Source organism: Oncorhynchus tshawytscha, linkage group LG13, assembly GCF_018296145.1.
Source record: "Oncorhynchus tshawytscha isolate Ot180627B linkage group LG13, Otsh_v2.0, whole genome shotgun sequence".
Classification (NCBI taxonomy): domain Eukaryota; kingdom Metazoa; phylum Chordata; class Actinopteri; order Salmoniformes; family Salmonidae; genus Oncorhynchus; species Oncorhynchus tshawytscha.
The window spans coordinates 15739663-15760013 of NC_056441.1; the positions used below are offsets into that span (position 1 = coordinate 15739663).

General features: G+C 45.0%; 1 protein-coding gene across 5 annotated transcripts in view; it reads left to right on the forward strand.

Moving 5' to 3' along the window:
- Positions 1–20351, forward strand: part of LOC112265804 (neurabin-1-like) — a 130891-nt gene that overhangs the window by 63701 nt on the left and 46839 nt on the right. For all 5 annotated transcript variants that reach the window (XM_042295228.1, XM_042295227.1, XM_042295230.1 and 2 more), the window contains exon 6: positions 13512–13647. In XM_042295228.1, coding sequence (XP_042151162.1) covers positions 13512–13647 — 136 coding nt within the window. The remainder of the gene's footprint in view (positions 1–13511; positions 13648–20351) is intronic.

Below are 20351 nucleotides of genomic sequence, written 5' to 3' on the forward strand. Positions count from 1 at the left end.
ATCACACTGTTTTTATTTTGGGGTTTCAATATAGTAAACAACAGAAAAGAAAATGTCAAATGTTAAATTTTATTTTGGGACAAGCTAAGATGTCAATTTTTCTGAGTAGAAAACATAAGATAGAAACGGGATATGGGAAGGATGTAAGATGTGTTTTTAAAGGATTAGTGAAAGCAAGAATAAAAGTAGATTTTGAGTTCTTTTCAGCTGTAAAAGATCTCCTATTATTTGAGGAGAAGTGGGCCTACGAAAGAGCGCTTTGTTTTGTAGAGGAGGGGAAATTATTTTTTGCTGATGAAATAAGTTGAATATAAATGTTATGTATTTATTTTTGTTTAGGAATTACATTTGTTGTTTCATTTCTGAAAAGGCAGTGTGTCATTTTTTTATGTTAACACTTGAGTAAAAAATAAAGGTTTTATAAAAACTCAACTCTCTCTCTCTCTCTCTCTCTCTCTCTCTCTCTCTCTCTCTCTCTCTCTCTCTAATTCAATTTCCATGTAAGGGATTTATTGGCATGAGAAACACTGCCAAAGCAAGTGAAGTAGGTAATTTAAAAAAGTGAACAATAAAAATGAACAGTAAACATTACACTCACAAAAGTTCCAGAAGAATCAAGACATTTCAAATGTCATATTATGTGCAAATAGTTAAAGTACAAAAGGGAAAATAAATATACATAAATATGGGTTGTATTTACAATGGTGTTTGTTCTTCACTGGTTGCCCTTTTCTTGTGGCAACAGGTCACACATCTTGCTGCTGTGGTGGAACACTGTGTTATTTCACCCTGTAGATATGGGAGTTTATCAAAATGGGGTTTGTTTTTGAATTCTTTGTGGGTCTGTGTAATCTGAGGGAAATATGTCTCTCTAATATGGTCATATATTTGGCAGGAAGTTAGGAAGAGCGGCTCTGTATCTACCTCATTATGTGGGCAGTGTGCACATAGCCTGTCTTCACTCTCTCTACCTCTCTCTACCTTTCTACCCCCAGTCTCTTCTCTTTCTATTGCCATCTCTCCCTCTCTGTCTTCTCTCCCCCCTTTCTCTCTCTCCCTCTCTGTCTTCCCCCCTCTCTCTCTCTCTCTCTCTCTCTCTCTCTCTCTCTCTCTCCCTCTCTGTCTTCTCTCCCCCCTTTCTCTCTCTCTCTCTCTCTCTCCCTCTCTGTCTTCTCTCCCCCTCCCCCCATTTCTCTCTCTCTCTCTCTCCCAGTCTCTTTCTATTGCCATCTCTCCTCTCTTTCTTCTCCCCCTCTCCCCCTTTCTATCTATCTCTCTCTTTCTCTCTCTCTCTCTCTCTCTCTGTCTCTCTCTCTCTCTCCCCCTTTCTCTCTCTCTCTCTCTCTCTCTCCCCCACTTTCTCTCTCTCTCTCTCTCTCTCTCTGTCTCTCTCTCTCCCCCTTTCTCTCTCTCCCTCTCTTTCTTCTCTCCCCTCTCTCTCTCTCACCCCCCTTTCTCTCTCTCGCCCCCCTTTCTCTCTCTCTCTCTCTCTCTCTCTCTCTCTCTCTCTCTCTCTCTCTCTCTCTCTCTCTCTCTCTCTCTCTCCCCTCTCCCCCCGTTCTCTCTCTCTCTACCCCTTCTCTCTCTCTCTTTCTCTCTCCCAGTCTCTTTCTATTGCCATCTCTCCCTCTCTTCCCCCTCTCTCTCTCTCGCTCTCTCCCACCCCCCCCCCACTCTCTCTCTCTCTCTCTCTCTTTCCCAGTCCCTATTGCCCTCTCTCAATTCAATTTAAAGGGCTTTATTGACACGGGAAACGTGTTTGCATTGCCGAAGCATGTGGAATTCCACCTAGAATTGGTGTTCCAAAAAAGGTCCAGTAGCCAGAACAACAAATACAAATTCTATCTAGACACCGTTGCCCTAGAACACACAAATAACTATACATACCTCGGCCTAAACATCAGCGCCACAGGTAACTTCCATAAAGCTGTGAGCTATCTAAGAGACAAGGCAAGGGACTTCTACGCCATCAAAATAAACATACAATTTGACATCCCAAATAGGAGCTGTCAAAAAAGACTTAGTTATAGAACCCATTGCCCTCTATGGATGAGAGGTCTGGGGTCCACTCACCAACTAAGAATTCACTAAATGGGACACACATCAAATTGAGACTCACACATACAGAATTCTGCAAAAACACCTTCCGTGTACAACGTAAAACACCAAATAATGCTTGCAGAGCAGAATTAGGACGATTCCCGCTAATTATGAAAATCCAGAAAATATCAATTAAATTCTACAACCAACTAAAAAGAAGTGATTCTCCATAACAAAGCCCTCATCTATAGAGAGGTGAACCTGGAGATAAGTCCCCTCAGTCAGCTTGTAAGGGGACTCTCTTGTCAAACAGACCCCACAGAGCCACAGGACAACAACACAATTACACCCCAAAAAATCATAAGAAAACTAAGAACATTTCTTGAAACATTGGAAAGACTCAACAAAAAAACAGAGCAAACTGGAATGTTATTTGGCCCTTAACAGGGAGTACATAGTAGCAGAATATCTGGCCACTGTGACTGACCCAAAATGAAGGAAGCTTTGACTGAGTCCAGACTCAGAGGTCGCTATCGCACATGGCTCTCAAGAGAAGACAGGCCATGTGCCCACTGCCCACAAAATGAGAATGGAAACAGAGCTGCTGTTCCTAACTTCCTGACAAATGTATGACCATATTAGAGACACATATTTCCCTCAGATTACACAGACCCACAACGAATTTGAAAACAAATCAGACATTGATAAACTCCCATATCTATTAGGTGAAATACCACAGTGTGCCATCACAGCAGCAAGATGTGTGACATGTTGCCACAAGAAAAGGGAGCACGAACAACATTGTAAATACAACCTATTTTTATCTGTGAATTTATTTTCCCTGTCATACACATTGCTACAACACTGTACATAGCCAATAATATAACATTTGAAATGTCTATATTCTTTTAAAACTGAGTGTAATTTGTACTGTTTATTTCAGATTGTCCTGTAGTTAATTCACTGTAATTGGAGAATTGAGTGGGTTCTGGTAGTCTTTAATAGCTGACTCGAAGATTTGTATATGTTTTTGCTATAGAGCCAAAAATATTGGAGAAGTGGTTTATCCACACATCTCCGTTTTGGGTAGATAGCTCTTCACGTTGTTTGTTTAGTGTTTTCCAATTTTCCCAGAAGTGTTTAGATTCTATGGATTCTTCCATTACATTGAGCTGATTTCTGATGTGCTGTTCCTTCTTTTTTCTGTAGTGTATTTCTGCATTGTTTTAGTGTTTCGCAATAGTGCAGGCGTAGACTCAGGTTTTCTGGGTCTCTGTTTTTTTGGATGGACACGTTCCTCAATTCCCTTCTTAGTTTTTTGCATTCTTCATTAAACCATTTGTCACTATTGTTTATTTTCTGAGGTCGTCTGCTTGACATGTTTAGATTTGATAGAGAAGCGGAGAGGTGAAATATACTGATAAAGCTTTTCTACTGTCAGGTTTACACCTTCACTATCACTGTGATACATTTTGTTGTCTGAAAGGGATTGAATGTGTTGTTGGCTAATTGTTTTCTGGTAGGTTTCCACACTACATTCCTTCCATCTATAGCATGTCTTAATAGTATGCAGTTTATTCAGCACTGATGCCTCATGATTGATTATTGCTCTGTTCAAGTAGACTGTGACGTTGCTGTGATCTGATAGGGCTGCAGTGGGCTGACTGTGAACGCTCTGAGAGACTCTGGGTTGAGGTTGGTGATAAAGTAGTCTACCGTACTGCAGCCAGCACACAGGAGGACATGTTTCTCTAAACAGATGTAAAATGCTCCTGTTTTCAACCTAATTAATAGAGTAGCTTAGGTCTGATCTATACCAAATGATCATACCCCCTGAGTCCCTTTCCTGAGTCCCTTTCCTGTTTTACTCTGTAACCTAGAGGCCAACCAGTGGGCATAGGCCTGATCCGGGGGCCTATAGGATGTGGCCAGGGTTGGTTTGGGGTTGGGGGTGGAGGCGTGGCTGATGATGCTGGGGTCTGGGTGTATGTCCTCTGGGGGGGAGTCTCGCGGGTCTGGGGTCTGGGCGAGGTGCTCATCGCTCTGTTGCTGCTGTGTGAGGTGCAGGGACTGCGGTTGAGAGTGATGTCTTTCAAGGTCCTGGCAAAGTTGGGGTCCGTGGTCTTGTTGGGGTGTACCTGGTCATAGAGGCTGTCCAAATCCAGGGTGGGGTGATGGGCCAGGGAAACAATGGGTTTTGAGTGAGACACAGTCATGGGAAATGCTTGCATTCACCTCTCTCTCCCTCTCTCTCTCTTTCACTCTCTACCTCCCACTCTTTCTATTGCTGTCTCTCTCTCTCGCTCTCTCTGGTCTGTTTAGTTAAAACTGCTTTGTTAGAGGAGCATAACTCAGTGTTCAGCTACAGTAGTCTGTCGTATAGTCGTTCTTTCTGCACATAAAACATTATGCATGTGTCCACTTTACTGTGATTCTCTTACAGAACCTTTTCTCTTTAGCTCTGAGCTCACTGAGAAAGTGCTGTTTACATTATGTTGTGCCTTATAGAGGAAAGGGGGCCATTTTGTCTCCAAACTTAATCCAACGTACTGTATGTTTTCAAACTGCAGACCACCAAAACTGCTACACAAACACAGAACATAGCCTGCATGTGAAAAAAGTTTTGCCGGACCCTCATTCATGCTACATTAGCATAATGTAAATAGAGTGTAAATATGGAAGAATGTATCATTGTGAAAGAGTAGCAGTGGACAGCAGGCCTCCGCTCCACAGAGCAGAACACTCTTCTCCCAAACAATAGAGGAGCACAGCATGGAAGAGAAGAGCTTTATTAATAACCCCCTCCCAGCATGCATCAGTTAGGCAGGCAGTTAGCCCAAGTCGGCTAGGCGAACCGAATGAGTGTGCTCGCATACTCAAAAGACCTTCGCTTGAAAATTTTGAAAAAAAAACGGCAATAGTACGGTTTGGCCATTCTGATACGCCGTAGCCAGTATACACTTCCTCAAAATAGTCAGAATTCATCTAAGATTTTGACGTTTTTGTGGTGGAGATCTTAGTCTAATCTAACTAAGATGTTTGGTGCATTATTTCTCAATGAAAAAATGTACATTGCTGTCTCATTGAATGACAGCAAAGACTTTATTGAAGAATCCCTACAGTTGACCTTCGGCTCCCAAACTTTGACTGGCATCAAGAAAAAAATGTGTGTGCCCGAACAGCCTGAAAAACCTTACCGAAGTCCAAAACGAAGAAAAACATCACAAAATGGCATCATAATATATTTTTACAAACTCTTACGAACTGTTTTGTCTGAGAAGCATGTGGACGCGTTTAGATCTCTCTCTCTCTTTCAGTCCTCTATGTCTCTCCCTCTCTCTTTCAGTCCTCTCTCTCTCCCTCTCTCTTTCAGTCCTCTCTCACTCTCCTGCTCTCTTTCAGTCCTCTCACTCTCCCTCTCTCTTTCAGTCCTCTCTCCCTCTCTCTTTCAGTCCTCTCGCTCTCCCTCTTTCAGTCCTCTCCCTCCCTCTCTTGCTCTTTGTGTCCTCTCTCTCTCTCTCTCCCTCTCTCCTTCAGTCCTCTCTCCCTCTCTCTTTCAGTCCTCTCTCTCTCCCTCTCTCTTTCAGTCCTCTCTCACTCTCCTGCTCTCTTTCAGTCCTCTCACTCTCCCTCTCTTGCTCTTTGTGTCCTCTCTCTCTCCCTCTCTCTTTCAGTCCTCTCCCTCCCTCTCTTGCTCTTTGTGTCCTCTCTCTCTCCCTCTCTCTTTCAGTCCTCTCTCTCTCCCTCTCTCTTTCAGTCTTCTCTCACTCTTCCTCTCTCTTTCAGTCCTCTCTCTCTCCCTCTCTCTTTCAGTCCTCTCACTCTCCCTCTCTCTTTCAGTCCTCTCTCTCTCTCCCTCTCTCTTTCAGTCTTCTCTCACTCTTCCTCTCTCTTTCAGTCCTTTCTCTCTCTCCCTCTCTTTTTCAGTCCTCTCTCTCTCCCTCTCTCTTTCAGCCTTCTCTCTCTCCCTCTCTCTTTCAGTCCTCTCTCACTCTCCCTCTCTCTTTCAGTCCTCTCTCACTCTCCCTCTCTCTTTCAGTCCTCTCTCTCTCCCTCTCTCTTTCAGTCATCTCACTCTCCCTCTCTCTTTCAGTCCTCTCTCTCTCTCCCTCTCTCTTTCAGTCCTCTCTCTCTCCCTCTCTCTTTCAGTCCTCTCTCCTTCCCTCTCTCTTTCAGTCTTCTCTCACTCTTCCTCTCTCTTTCAGTCCTTTCTCTCTCTCCCTCTCTCTTTCAGTCCTCTCACTCTCCCTCTCTCTTTCAGTCCTCTCTCTCTCCCTCTCTCTTTCAGTCCTCTCTCTCTCTCCCTCTCTCTTTCAGTCTTCTCTCTCTCCCTCTCTCTTTCAGTCCTCTCTCTCTCCCTCTCTCTTTCAGTCCTCTCTCTCTCCCTCTCTCTTTCAGTCCTCTCTCACTCTCCCTCTCTCTTTCAGTCCTCTCTCTCTCCCTCTCTCTTTCAGTCCTCTCTCTCTCTCCCTCTTTCAGTCCTCTCTCTCTCCCTCTCTCTTTCAGTCTTCTCTCACTCTCCCTCTCTCTTTCAGTCTTCTCTCACTCTTCCTCTCTCTTTCAGTTCTCTCTCTCTTCCTCTCTCTTTCAGTCTTCTCTCACTCTCCCTCTCTCTTTCAGTCCTCTCTCACTCTCCCTCTCTCTTTCAGTCCTCTCTCTCTCCCTCTCTCTTTCAGTCCTCTCTCTCTCTCCCTCTTTCAGTCCTCTCTCTCTCCCTCTCTCTTTGTCTTCTCTCACTCTCCCTCTCTCTTTCAGTCTTCTCTCACTCTTCCTCTCTCTTTTAGTCTTCTCTCTCTCCCTCTCTCTTTCAGTCTTCTCCCTCCCTCTCTTGCTCTTTTTGTCCTCTCTTATATAGTGTTGTTTTTCCCTCTCTCCCCCTCTGTTGGTTTACTCTCCTCTGAATTATTATTATTATATCACTCTGTCATCCATCACAGACAAGACGACCAGGATTAGACAGCACTTTTATTTCTGTTAACCTGTGAGTAACCTTCCATCTAAAGAGCACTAATATTATTGTAAATATTACAAATGGAATTCTATTGATTCCATACTGCCGCTGCAATCTCTCAGGGACTTGTGTACCGAATGACACCCTAGTCCCTATATAGTGCACTACTTTTGACCAGAGCCCTATAGGGAATAGGGTGCCCTTATTAGGGAAGCCATATCTGCTTAATGGTGTGAATGGTGAAGAGGGATGGAATGGAAGGATGTGTCAAACTGTGTCAAACTCTATTGCAGCATATTGTTCCCTAAGCAGCTGTTTACTGAGACAGTATTGATTAAAGCATGGGCAGCAGCTAAGAGAGAAAGTGAAAAATAACACACATTTTCTTTCTTTCTCTCTTCTCACTTCTTTTCTTCTGATCTGTTCTCTCCTCTTCTCTCCTCTCTATCTCTCCTTTTTCATTCACTCTCTTCTTCCTCCTGTCCAGTAAATCTCTCTCTCCTCCCTGGGTTTGATCGCCCTGTGTCCCAGATTTGCCATTTCAACTCAATTTAACCCTGACTTATGACATCATCCAGGTCTCTGGAACCAGATGAGTAAGATGTCACTGATCACCACATGAAACTATAATCGCATTATTGTAAAAAAAGAAGAAAGATCTATATTTATGAGCCAGATATTAAAAGACAGCACAATATGAAACTAACATCCCACAATGGTTGACAGAGGGCATATCCTTTGTGTGAGGAAGTGAAGTGCGGACATCCCTCAAATCCCTAACATGTGCGTCCCACATGGCACCCTATTCCCTATGTAGTGCACTACTTTTGACCAGAGTCCTATGGGCCCTCGTCAAAAGCAGTAAGGGAAGGGAATAGTGTGCCATTAGAGAAGCAGCCCGTGTCTGTCAACATAGCAGCTCCTAATGGACTAGACATGTTCTCTGCATTATGGCTGTAGTTCCCAGAGCAGTGGGAGGCAGGGTGGAACCCCCCTGCATGTTGCTTTTCCGGGAATGCAGAAACTGTTTCCAGGTCAGCTGCTAGATGGAGAGATGGCCGTGATTCCTCTCTGTTGTTGCTTCAGATGTAGCTCAACGTTAGCCTCTGGACTGTGGAGCGTATAGCACTGTAGCTCTGTAATCAGCGTGCCAACTCCGGATGATTGGAGACTCAAATATGCTCTCCCGCTGAGATAGAGGGATCCATCTTGGAGTAAACGAGAGAGAAACCAGAGAAAGATGTGTTTTTGCCTCCTGTATGCTGGGTGGTAGAGAGGGATCATGGGGAGAGGTGACCTGGCGTTCACAAATCTATTACTGAATGACTTAAAGACCATCCCAAACACTGGATTTGGGTTTTGGAGGTTTGAGTCAGAGTTAGCAAGATACTGACAGAATAAATATATACAGTGCCTTGCGAAAGTATTCGGCCCCCTTGAACTTTGCGACCTTTTGCCACATTTCAGGCTTCAAACATAAAGATATAAAACTGTATTTTTTTGTGAAGAATCAACAACAAGTGGGACACAATCATGAAGTGGAACGACATTTATTGGATATTTCAAACTTTTTTAACAAATCAAAAACTGAATAATTGGGCGTGCAAAATTATTCAGCCCCTTTACTTTCAGTGCAGCAAACTCTCTCCAGAAGTTCAGTGAGGATCTCTGAATGATCCAATGTTGACCTAAATGACTAATGATGATAAATACAATCCACCTGTGTGTAATCAAGTCTCCGTACAAATGCACCTGCACTGTGATAGTCTCAGAGGTCCGTTAAAAGCGCAGAGAGCATCATGAAGAACAAGGAGCACACCAGGCAGGTCCGAGATACTGTTGTGAAGAAGTTTAAAGCCGGATTTGGATACAAAAAGATTTCCCAAGCCTTAAACATCCCAAGGAGCACTGTGCAAGCGATAATATTGAAATGGAAGGAGTATCAGACCACTGCAAATCTACCAAGACCTGGCCGTCCCTCTAAACTTTCAGCTCATACAAGGAGAAGACTGATCAGAGATGCAGCCAAGAGGCCCATGATCACTCTGGATGAACTGCAGAGATCTACAGCTGAGGTGGGAGACTCTGTCCATAGGACAACAATCAGTTGTATATTGCACAAATCTGGCCTTTATGGAAGAGTGGCAAGAAGAAAGCCATTTCTTAAAGATATCCATAAAAAGTGTTGTTTAAAGTTTGCCACAAGCCACCTGGTAGACACACCAAACATGTGGAAGAAGGTGCTCTGGTCAGATGAACCCAAAATTGAACTTTTTGGCAACAATGCAAAACGTTATGTTTGGCGTAAAAGCAACACAGCTCATCACCCTGAACACACCATCCCCACTGTCAAACATGGTGGTGGCAGCATCATGGTTTGGGCCTGCTTTTCTTCAGCAGGGACAGGGAAGATGGTTAAAATTGATGGGAAGATGGATGGCCAAATACAGGACCATTCTGGAAGAAAACCTGATGGAGTCTGCAAAAGACCTGAGACTGGGACGGAGATTTGTCTTCCAACAAGACAATGATCCAAAACATAAAGCAAAATCTACAATGGAATGGTTCAAAAATAAACATATCCAGGTGTTAGAATGGCCAAGTCAAAGTCCAGACCTGAATCCAATCGAGAATCTGTGGAAAGAACTGAAAACTGCTGTTCAGAAATGCTCTCCATCCAACCTCACTGAGCTCGAGCTGTTTTGCAAGGAGGAATGGGAAAAAATGTCAGTCTCTCGATGTGCAAAACTGATAGAGACCCCAAGCGACTTACAGCTGTAATCGCAGCAAAAGGTGGCGCTACAAAGTATTAACTTAAGGGGGCTGAATAATGTTTCAGTTTTTGATTTGTTAAAAAAGTTTGAAATATCCAATAAATGTCGTTCCACTTCATGATTGTGTCCCACTTGTTGTTGATTCTTCACAAAAAATACAGTTTTATATCTTTATGTTTGAAGCCTGAAATGTGGCAAAAGGTCGCAAAGTTCAAGGGGGCCGAATACTTTCGCAAGGCACTGTACCTTCAATGTTGTTATAAACTGGACAAAGTGGATTAATTAAAAGGTGAATGTTCCTAATAATAGTAGTAGTGGAAATGGGATTACCACTAACAGCAACTACAACAACAATATTCATGAGAATGCCTGTGACGACCAGTCTCTATAGCCAGACTGTGCTCATTGAGTCTGTACCTAGTCAGTGTTTTCCTCAGTTTTCTATCAGTCACAGTGGTCAGATAGTCTGCCACCATGTACTGTCTGTTTAGAGACAAAAAGCATTGAAGTTGACGTACATTTTTTGTGGTGTCTTTCCAATAGGTGATTTACTTTAATTTTGCTTTGTGATAATTTGGTCATATTTTCTGAGTGCTCTCCTGAGGCTCTATGGTGTTGGTTTGGGTTAGTGATCTGAGCATCAGAACCGGCTGAGGGGACTCCTCTCTTGTTTCATCTCTTGAATTGTAGGGCTGTGTGATGATATGTTTCAGGGTTGCTTATTTGTTCTATTCTAATAAGGGGGGCTATTGCCCCAATTCTGCTCTACATGAGTTATTTGGAGGTTTTCTTTGCTCTTCAAAACGCTGCATGCTGTATTTTGATTGGATGTTTGTCCCATTTGGTAAATTCATTATTAGAGAGGGGACCCCATACTTCGCTGCCATTTTGTGCCAGATTCTAATTGGAATTTCCATTTTGATGTTGCTTATAATGACATAGAATGCTCTTCTTGCTTTGTCTCATAGCTCATTCACAGCCATGTGAGAGCTACCTGTGTTGCTGATATTTAGTCCTAGATCTGTGTAGTTTTTGTTGTGTTCTAATAGAACTGTGTCCAAATAGAATTCATGTTTGTGATCCTGATTTCCGGACCTTTTTTTGAATATTCTATTCATTTTTTTTAGGTTATCATCTGTCAGAACCTGTGCAGATGATCTAGGTGCTGCAGTAGCTCCTTAGTGGGAGACCACAACACCAGGTCATCTGCGTACAGCAGACACTTGATTTCAGTATTGTGTAAGGTGAGACCAGGTGCTGCAGATTCTTCTAATGTTTTTGCCAATTCATTAATGTAGATGTTAAACAGTGTTGAACTTGAGCAGCCCTGTTTCACACCACGTCCCTGAGCGAAGAAGTCTGTTTACTTGTTGCCAATTTTAACCACACATTTGTTTTTAGTGTACGTTGATTTGATAATTCTCTCTCTCTCTCACCAGTGGACGGCATGGCAGTCCTAGGCTTTGTAGGGTATGGTAGTGTAGGGTGGGGTATGGTAGAGTATGGTAGGGTATGGTTGGGTGGGGTAGGGTATGGTACGGTAGAGGATGGTAGGGTATGGTAGGGTGGGGTATGGTAGAGGATGGTATGGTAGGGTGGGGGTATGGTAGTGTAGGGTAGGGTATGGTGGGGTAGGGTATTGTAGGGTAGGGTGGGGTACGGTAGAGGATGGTAGGGTATGGTAGTGTAGGGTGGGATATGGTAGGGTGGGGTATGGTAGTGTAGGGTATGGTATGGTAGGGTGGGGTAGGATATGGTAGAGTATGGTAGGGTATGGTAGAGTTGAGTGGGGTATGGTAGAGTATGGTAGGATAGGTAGGGGTATGGTAGAGTATGGTAGGGAATGGTAGGGTATGGTAGAGTATGGTAGAATATGATAGAGTATGGTAGAGTATGATAGAGTATGGTAGGGTATGATAGAGTATGGTAGGGTATGGTAGGGTGGGGTAGGGTATGGTGGAGTATTGTAGGGTAGGGTTGTGTATTTATTTATTTATTTTTCACCTTTATTTAACCAGGTAGACTAGTTGAGAACAAGTTCTCATTTGCAACTGTGACATGGCCAAGATAAAGCAAAGCAATTCGACACATACAACAACACAGAGTTACACATGGAATAAACAAAACATACAGTCAATAATACAGTAGAACAAAAGAAAACAAAAAGTCTATATGCAGTGAGTGCAAATGAGGTAAGTTAAGGAAATAAATAGGCCATGGTGGCGAAGTAATTACAATATAGCAATTAAACACTGGAATGGTAGATCGGCAGAAGATGAATGTGCAGGTAGAGATACTGGGGTGCAAAGGAGCAAAATAAATAAATAAATACCAGTATGGGGATGAGGTAGGTAGATGGGCTGTTTACAGATAGGCTAAGTACAGGTGCAGTGATCTGTAAAATGCTCTGACAGCTGGTGCTTAAAGCTAGTGAGGGAGATGTGAGTCTCCAGCTTCAGAGATTTTTGCAATTCGTTCCAGTCATGGGCAGAGAGAACTGGAAGGAAAGATGACCAAAGGAGGAATTGGCTTTGGGGGTGACCAGTGAGATATACCTGCTGGAGCGCGTGGTAGAGTATGGTAGTGTATTGTATGGTAGGATAATGTATGGTAGAGTATGGTAGGGTGGGGTATGGTATGGTAGAGTGGGGTATGGTAGAGTATGGTAGGGTATGGTATGGTAGAGTATGGTATGGTATGGTATGGTAGGGTGCTGTATGGTAGGGTGGGGTATGGTAGAGTATGGTAGGGTATGGTAAGGTATGGTAGGGTATGGTAAGGTATGGTAGGGTGGGGTATGATAGGGTAGGGTATGGTAGGGTATGGTAGGATAATGTATGGTAGAGTATGGTAGGGTGGGGTATGGTATGGTAGAGTGGGGTATGGTAAGGTATGGTAGGGTGGGGTATGGTAGAGTATGGTAAGGTATGGTAGGGTGCTGTATGGTAGAGTATGGTAGGGTATGGTAGGGTGGGGTATGGTAGAGTATGGTAAGGTATGGTAAGGTATGGTAGGGTGGGGTATGATAGAGTATGATAATGTATGGTAGTGTGGGGTATGGTAGAGTATGGTAAGGTATGGTATGGTATGGTAGGGTGCTGTATGGTAGAGTATGGTAGGGTGGGGTATGGTAGAGTATGGTAGGGTATGGTATGGTATGGTAGGGTGGGGTATGATAGGGTAGGGTAGGGTATTGGTAGGGTAGGGTTTGGTAGGGTAGGGTATGGTCGGGTTGGGGTTTGATAGGGTGGGGTAGGGTGTGAGAGAATGGCTGGTACAGCTGTAACCCTGAGCCTGTGCCAGTGCCTGACGTGCGCATTCCACCCTGGAGGGCTGCATGACATTTGTCACGTCACTGTGTTACTGATGAAAGCCACCTTCCCCCTCCTCGCCTCCACTCCTCTATAATCAGATCCTGCCGTTAAGTCCCTGCCAATCGCACTGCCTGTTACAGCCTCAAACAACACACAAACAAATAAACAGTTTCAAATTAGGACAGAAAAAGTTCAGTCGTGTTTAGCTGATAAATGAATGAGAAAAAGTCAATGGAAGAGGTGTATTGAAGTGAAGCTCTCATTCCTCAGTAAACCAACATGCACAGTGTTTCAGTGTATTGTAATGTCAGCACTTCTGTGACACGCAACAGCAGTTATTTTTCCAATCTATTGTCCAATGATTCTTCATTATGTGAATGTTTAATCCCCCCTGTATGCTCTTGCTGATTGGCTGTTGCTGTCCGTTTCCAGGTTTGTGATTGGTCGAGAGCGTCCGGGCCAGGTGAGCGAGGTGGCTGCTCTGATCCAACAGACACTGGAGCAGGAGAGGAGACAGAGAGAGATGCTGGAGCAGCAGTATGCCCAGTATGCCCAGTACGACGATGAGGTGGGTAGCCTACTGCCCCACTGTCTCACCCTGCTACTGATACACCTGTTAGTGTGGCCCATCAAATCCTATACAGTTTTATTAACTCATTCTACAACAATGACTAACTTACTGAATCACTAATCAAATCAAATCAAATTGTATTGGTCACATGGTTAGCAGATGTTAATGCGAGTGTCGCGAAATGCTTGTACACTCTTCTACTGATCAGGGCCTGTAAGCATCTCAGAGTAGGATTGCTGATTTAGGATCAGTTTTGCCTTTTAGATTAGGATGAATATGTATGGAAAGAGAGGGGGGTGTTGATGCTGGATCAGTACTTCAGTTTGATATGGACCCAGCTCTGTTTCACCCTCCTAATGACTAACCTGTGTGGTCACACTGCACTCAGACCTGTGTGGTCACACTGCACTCAGACCTGTGTGGTCACACTGCACTCAGACCTGTGTGGTCACACTGTACTCAGACCTGTGTGTTCACACTGCACTCAGACCTGTGTGGTCACACTGCACTCAGACCTGTGTGGTCACACTGTACTCAGACCTGTGTGGTCACACTGTACTCAGACCTGTGTGTTCACACTGCACTCAGACCTGTGTGTTCACACTGCACTCAGACCTGTGTGGTCACACTGCACTCAGACCTGTGTGGTCACACTGCCCTCAGACCTGTGTGGTCACACTGCACTCCAATCCCGTTCTCCAACATTGCAATGACTGCCGCAGGTCAATCTTGGTCATGAGTTGCGGTTGTGATAATGGAAAATCAGGCGTAGTGAAACAGCTCGAGAATAATGTGTCTGTTCACATTATAACAAGCCTCTAGGTGTGGTTTAAAGTGTTTGAGCGTCTGTGGTTGTTAAAAAACACTGGCAATTCTCTCTCTCATCCAACATGTTTTCCTGCCTGTGTTTGTTCTAGTACACACTAAAGCCCATTCTCTCATTATTATAATGGGTCAGGAGGCTGGAGGACAATAAGACCACCCCTCTCTCTCACTCTTTCTCCCCACCTCCCTTTCTCCAGATGTATCTCTCTCTTCCCCCCTCCCCTCTCTCTCTCTCTCTCTCTCTCTCTCTCTCTCTCTCTCTCTCTCGCTCTCTCTCTCTCTCTCTTCCCCTCCCTCTATCTCTCTCTTCCCCTCTCTCTCTCTCTCTTCCCCTCCCTCTATCTCTCTCCCCCTCTCTCTCTCTCTTCCCCTCCCTCCCTCTCTTTCTCTTTCCCTCCCTCTCTCTCTCTTCCCCTCCCCCTCTCTCTCTCTTCCCCTCCCTCTCTCTCTTCCCCTCCCTCCCTCTCTCCCTCCCCCCCCCCTCTCTCTCTCTCTCTCTATCCTTCTCTCACTCCCTCTCTCTCTTCCCCTCCCTCCCTCCCTCTCTTTCTCTTCCCCTCCCTCCCTCTCTCTCTCTTCCCCTCCCTCCCTCTCGCTCTCTTCCCCTCCCTCCCTCTCTCTCTCTTCCCCCTCTCTCTCTCTCTCTCTCTCTATCTCTCTCTTCCCCTCCCCCCCTCTCTCTCTCTCTCTCTCTCTCTCTCTCTCTTCCCCTCCCTCTCTCTCACCTCCCCCTCTCTCTCTCTCTCTTCCCCTCCCTCTCTCTCTCTCTCTCTCTTCCCCTCCCTCTCTCTCTTTCTCTTCCCCTCCCTCCTCTCTCTCTCTCTCTCTCTCTCTCTCTCTCTTCCCCTCCATCCCTCTCTCTCTCTTCCCTCCCTCCCTCCCTCCCTCCCTCCCTCTCTCCCTCCCTCCCTCCCCCTCCCTCCCTCCCTCCCTCCCTCCCTCCCTCCCTCCCTCCCTCCCTCCCTCCCTCCCTCCCTCCCTCCCTCCCTCCCTCCCTCCCTCCCTCCCTCCCTCCCTCCCTCCCTCCCTCCCTCTCTCCCTCTTCCCTCCCTCCCTCCCTCCCTCTCTTCCCCTTCCCTCTCTCTCTCTCTTCCCCTCCCTCCCTCCCTCTCTCTTCCCCTCATTCCCTCTCTCTCTCTCTCTTCTCTCTTCCCTCCCTCTCTCTTCCCTCCCCTCTCTCTCTCTCTCTCTCTCTTCCCTCTCCCTCTCTCTCTCCTCCCCTCCCTCTCTCTCTCTCTCTTCCCCTCCCTCTCTCTCTCTCTTCTCCTCCCTCCCTCTCTCTCTCTTCTCCTCCCCCCTCCCTCCCTCTCTCTCTTCCCCTCCCTCTGTCTGTCTGTCTGTCCTGTCTGTCCTGTCTGTCCCTGTCTGTCTGTCTGTCTTCCCCTGTCTGTCTGTCTGTCTGTCTGTCTGTCTGTCTGTCTGTCTGTCTCCTCCATTCATTCAGGCCTGATTTATTTCCATGCATCAGACAGGGGGCATTTCCTTAATGGGTTGCGCGTTGCCATGGTACCGAGGCTGAGGGTCTTTATTAAATCCCCATTTAGAGAGAAGAGACGTCAGGTTAATTACCATGTATCTGGGCAGAGTGATACATAGCCTATAGGCTCTGGTCTGGTGCATGCGGGTATGTCTATGTCTCTACTGTACAGTATGTCTGTGTGATGATTTCAAAGATACATTTTTTCTTTTTTTTCCTTCAGTGTTTGTCATTCATTGGTGGATTGATTGTTGTGACTCAGAGGGTTGTATGGCATGTCTGTTTATGTCCTGGGAACAAACCAAACCAAAGTCTCCACACACAGCTGTCTGATATTACCAGTCCCATGCTGCGTTTAGGATGAATAAGTTGCCATGTGGTGGGAACTTAATCTAATATTTATAGAGATATTAATATTAATGCTCTCATATTATTGCAGAGCATAGATCATCCTAAATAATTCATAATTGTTTACCATGTCGGTTATGCGTGAAGGAATGGATGTTTTGCTAGTTATAATTCAGTGTGGATTCCCCAGTACCGTTGGATTCTGTAGGAATGTGAAACGTATTAGTAAAGGATTAGTAATGGCAACTCATTACACTGTGTGCTGTCAGGCTGTAAGGCTTAATGTGTGTCCTCAGTGGCACCCTATTCCCTATATAGTGCACTACTTTTGACCAAGGCCTGAATAGGGTGTATTGAAAATGGGGTGAACAGGGTGCATAGGTTGAATAGAGAATGGGGTGATTCGAGAATAGGGTGAATAGAGAATGAGGTGAATGGAGAATGAGGTGAATGGAGAATGAGGTGAATAGAGAATGGGGTGAATAGAGAATGGGGTGAATGGAGAATGAGGTGAATAGAGAATGGGGTGAATAGAGAATGAGGTGAATAGAGAATGGGGTGAATGGAGAATGAGGGGAATAGAGAATGAGGTGAATAGAGAATGGGGTGAATGGAGAATGAGGTGAATGGAGAATGAGGTGAATAGAGAATGGGGTGAATAGAGAATGAGGTGTATAGAGAATGGGGTGAATGGAGAATGAGGTGAATAGAGAATGGGGTGAATGGAGAATGAGGTGAATAGAGAATGAGGTGAATAGAGAATGAGGTGAATAGAGAATGAGGTGAATAGAGAATGAGGTGAATGGAGAATGAGGTGAATAGAGAATGGGGTGAATAGAGAATGAGGTGAATAGAGAATGAGGTGAATGGAGAATGAGGTGAATCGAGAATGAGGTGAATAGAGAATGGGGTGACTAGAGAATGAGGTGAATAGAGAATGGGGTGAATAGAGAATGGGGTGAATAGAGAATGGGGTGAATAGAGAATGGGGTTAATAGATGGGGTGAATAGAGATTGGGGTGATTAGAAGGGGTGAATAGAGAATGAGGTGTATAGAGAATGGGGTGAATGGAGAATGGGGTGACTAGAGAATGGGGTTAATAGATGGGGTGACTAGAGAATGGGGTGAATGGAGAATGGAGTGAATAGAGAATGGGGTGACTAGAGAATGGGGTGACTTGATTGGGTGAATAGAGAATGGGGTGAATAGAGGATGGGGTGACTAGATTGGGTGAATAGAGAATGGGGTGACTAGATTGGGTGAATAGAGAATGGGGTGACTAGATGGGTTTAATAGAGAATGGGGTGAATAGAGAATGGGGTGACTAGAGAATGGGGTGACTAGATGGGGTGACTAGATGGGTTTAATAGAGAATGGGGTGACTAGATTGGGTGACTAGAGAATGGGGTGACTAGATGGGGTGACTAGATGGGTTTAATAGAGAATGAGGTGATTAGATTGGGTGAATAGAGAATGGGGTGACTAGATGGGGTGAATAGATGGGGTTAATAGAGGATGAGGTGAATAGAGGGATGGGGCGACTAGAGGATGGGGTGACTAGATGGGGTGACTAGATGGGGTGACTAGATTGGTTTAATAGAGAATGGGGTGACTAGATTGGGTGAATAGAGAATTGGGTGAATAGATGGGGTTAAACGAGAATGGGGTGAATAGAGAATGGGGTGAATATATGGGGTTAATAGAGAATGGGGTGACTAGATGGGGTGACTAGAGAATGGGGTGAATAGATGGGGTTAATAGAGAATGGGGTGACTAGATGGGGTGAATAGAGAATGGGGTGAATAGATTTGGTTAATCGAGAATGGGGTGACTAGATGGGGTGAATAGATGGGGTTAATAGAGAATGGGGTGACTAGAGAATGGGGTGAATAGATGGGGTGACTAGAGAATGGGGTGGCTAGATGGGGTGAATAGAAAATGGGGTGAGTAGATGGGGTTAATAGAGAATGGGGTGACTAGAGAATGGGGTGAATAGATGGGGTTAATAGAGATTGGGGTGACTAGAAGGGTGAATAGAGAATGGGGTGAATAGAGAATGGGGTGACTAGAGAATGGGGTGACTAGAGAATGGGGTTAATAGATGGGGTGACTAGAGAATGGGGTAAATGGAGAATGGGGTGAATAGAGAATGGGGTGAATAGAGAATGGGGTGAATAGAGAATGGGGTTAATAGATGGGGTGAATAGAGATTGGGGTGACTAGAAGGGGTGAATAGAGAATGGGGTGAATAGAGAATGGGGTGAATAGAGAATGGGGTGACTAGAGAATGGGGTGACTAGAGAATGGGGTTAATAGATGGGGTGACTAGAGAATGGGGTGAATGGAGAATGGAGTGAATAGAGAATGGGGTGACTAGAGAATGGGGTGACTAGATGGGGTGAATAGAGATTGGGGTGACTAGATGGGTTTAATAGAGAATGGGGTGACTTGATTGGGTGAATAGAGAATGGGGTGAATAGAGGATGGGGTGACTAGATTGGGTGAATAGAGAATGGGGTGACTAGATTGGGTGAATAGAGAATGGGGTGACTAGATGGGTTTAATAGAGAATGGAGTGAATAGAGAATGGGGTGACTAGAGAATGGGGTGACTAGATGGGGTGACTAGATGGGTTTAATAGAGAATGGGGTGACTAGATTGGGTGACTAGAGAATGGGGTGACTAGATGGGGTGACTAGATGGGTTTAATAGAGAATGGGGTGATTAGATTGGGTGAATAGAGAATGGGGTGACTAGATGGGGTGAATAGATGGGGTTAATAGAGGATGAGGTGAATAGAGGATGGGGCGACTAGAGGATGGGGTGACTAGATGGGGTGACTAGATGGGGTGACTAGATTGGTTTAATAGAGAATGGGGTGACTAGATTGGGTGAATAGAGAATTGGGTGAATAGATGGGGTTAAACGAGAATGGGGTGAATAGAGAATGGGGTGAATATATGGGGTTAATAGAGAATGGGGTGACTAGATGGGGTGAATAGAGAATGGGGTGAATAGATTTGGTTAATCGAGAATGGGGTGACTAGATGGGGTAAATAGATTGGGTTAGTAGAGAATGTGATGACTAGATGGGGTGAATAGATGGAGTTAATAGAGAATGGGGTGACTAGAGAATGGGGTGAATAGATGGGGTGACTAGAGAATGGGGTGGCTAGATGGGGTGAATAGAGAATGGGGTGAATAGATGGGGTTAATAGAGAATGGGGTGACTAGATGGGGTGAATAGAGAATGGGGTGAATAGATTTGGTTAATCGAGAATGGGGTGACTAGATGGGGTAAATAGATTGGGTTAGTAGAGAATGGGGTGGCTAGATGGGGTGAATAGAGAATGGGGTGAATAGATGGGGTGACTAGAGAATGGGGTGGCTAGATGGGGTGAATAGAAAATGGGGTGAGTAGATGGGGTTAATAGAGAATGGGGTGACTAGAGAATGGGGTGAATAGATGGGGTTAATAAAGAATGGGGTGAATAGAGAACGGGGTGAATGGAGAATGGGGTGAATAGATGGGGTGAATAGAGAATGGGGTGAATAGATGGGGTGAATAGAGAATGGGGTGACTAGAGAATGGGGTGAATAGATGGGGTGAATAGAGAATGGGGTGAATAGAGAATGGGGTGAATAGAGAATGGGGTGAATAAATGGGGTGAATACAGAATGGGGTGACTAGATGGGGTGAATGGAGAATGGGTGAATAAATGGGGTGAATAGAGAATGGGGTGACTAGAGAATGGGGTGAATAGATGGGGTGAATGGAGAATGGGGTGACTAGAGAATGGGGTGACTAGATGGGGTGAATAGGTGGGGTTAATAGAGAATGGGGTGAATAGAGAATGGGGTGAATAGAGAATGGGGTGACTAGAAGGGGTGACTAGAGTATGGGGTGAATAGAGATGGGGTGAATAGAGAATGGGGTGAATGGAGAATGGGGTGAATGGAGAATGGGGTGAATAGAGAATGGGGTGAATGGAGAATGGGGAGAATAGATGGGGTGAATAGAGAATGGGGTGACTAGAGAATGGGGTGACT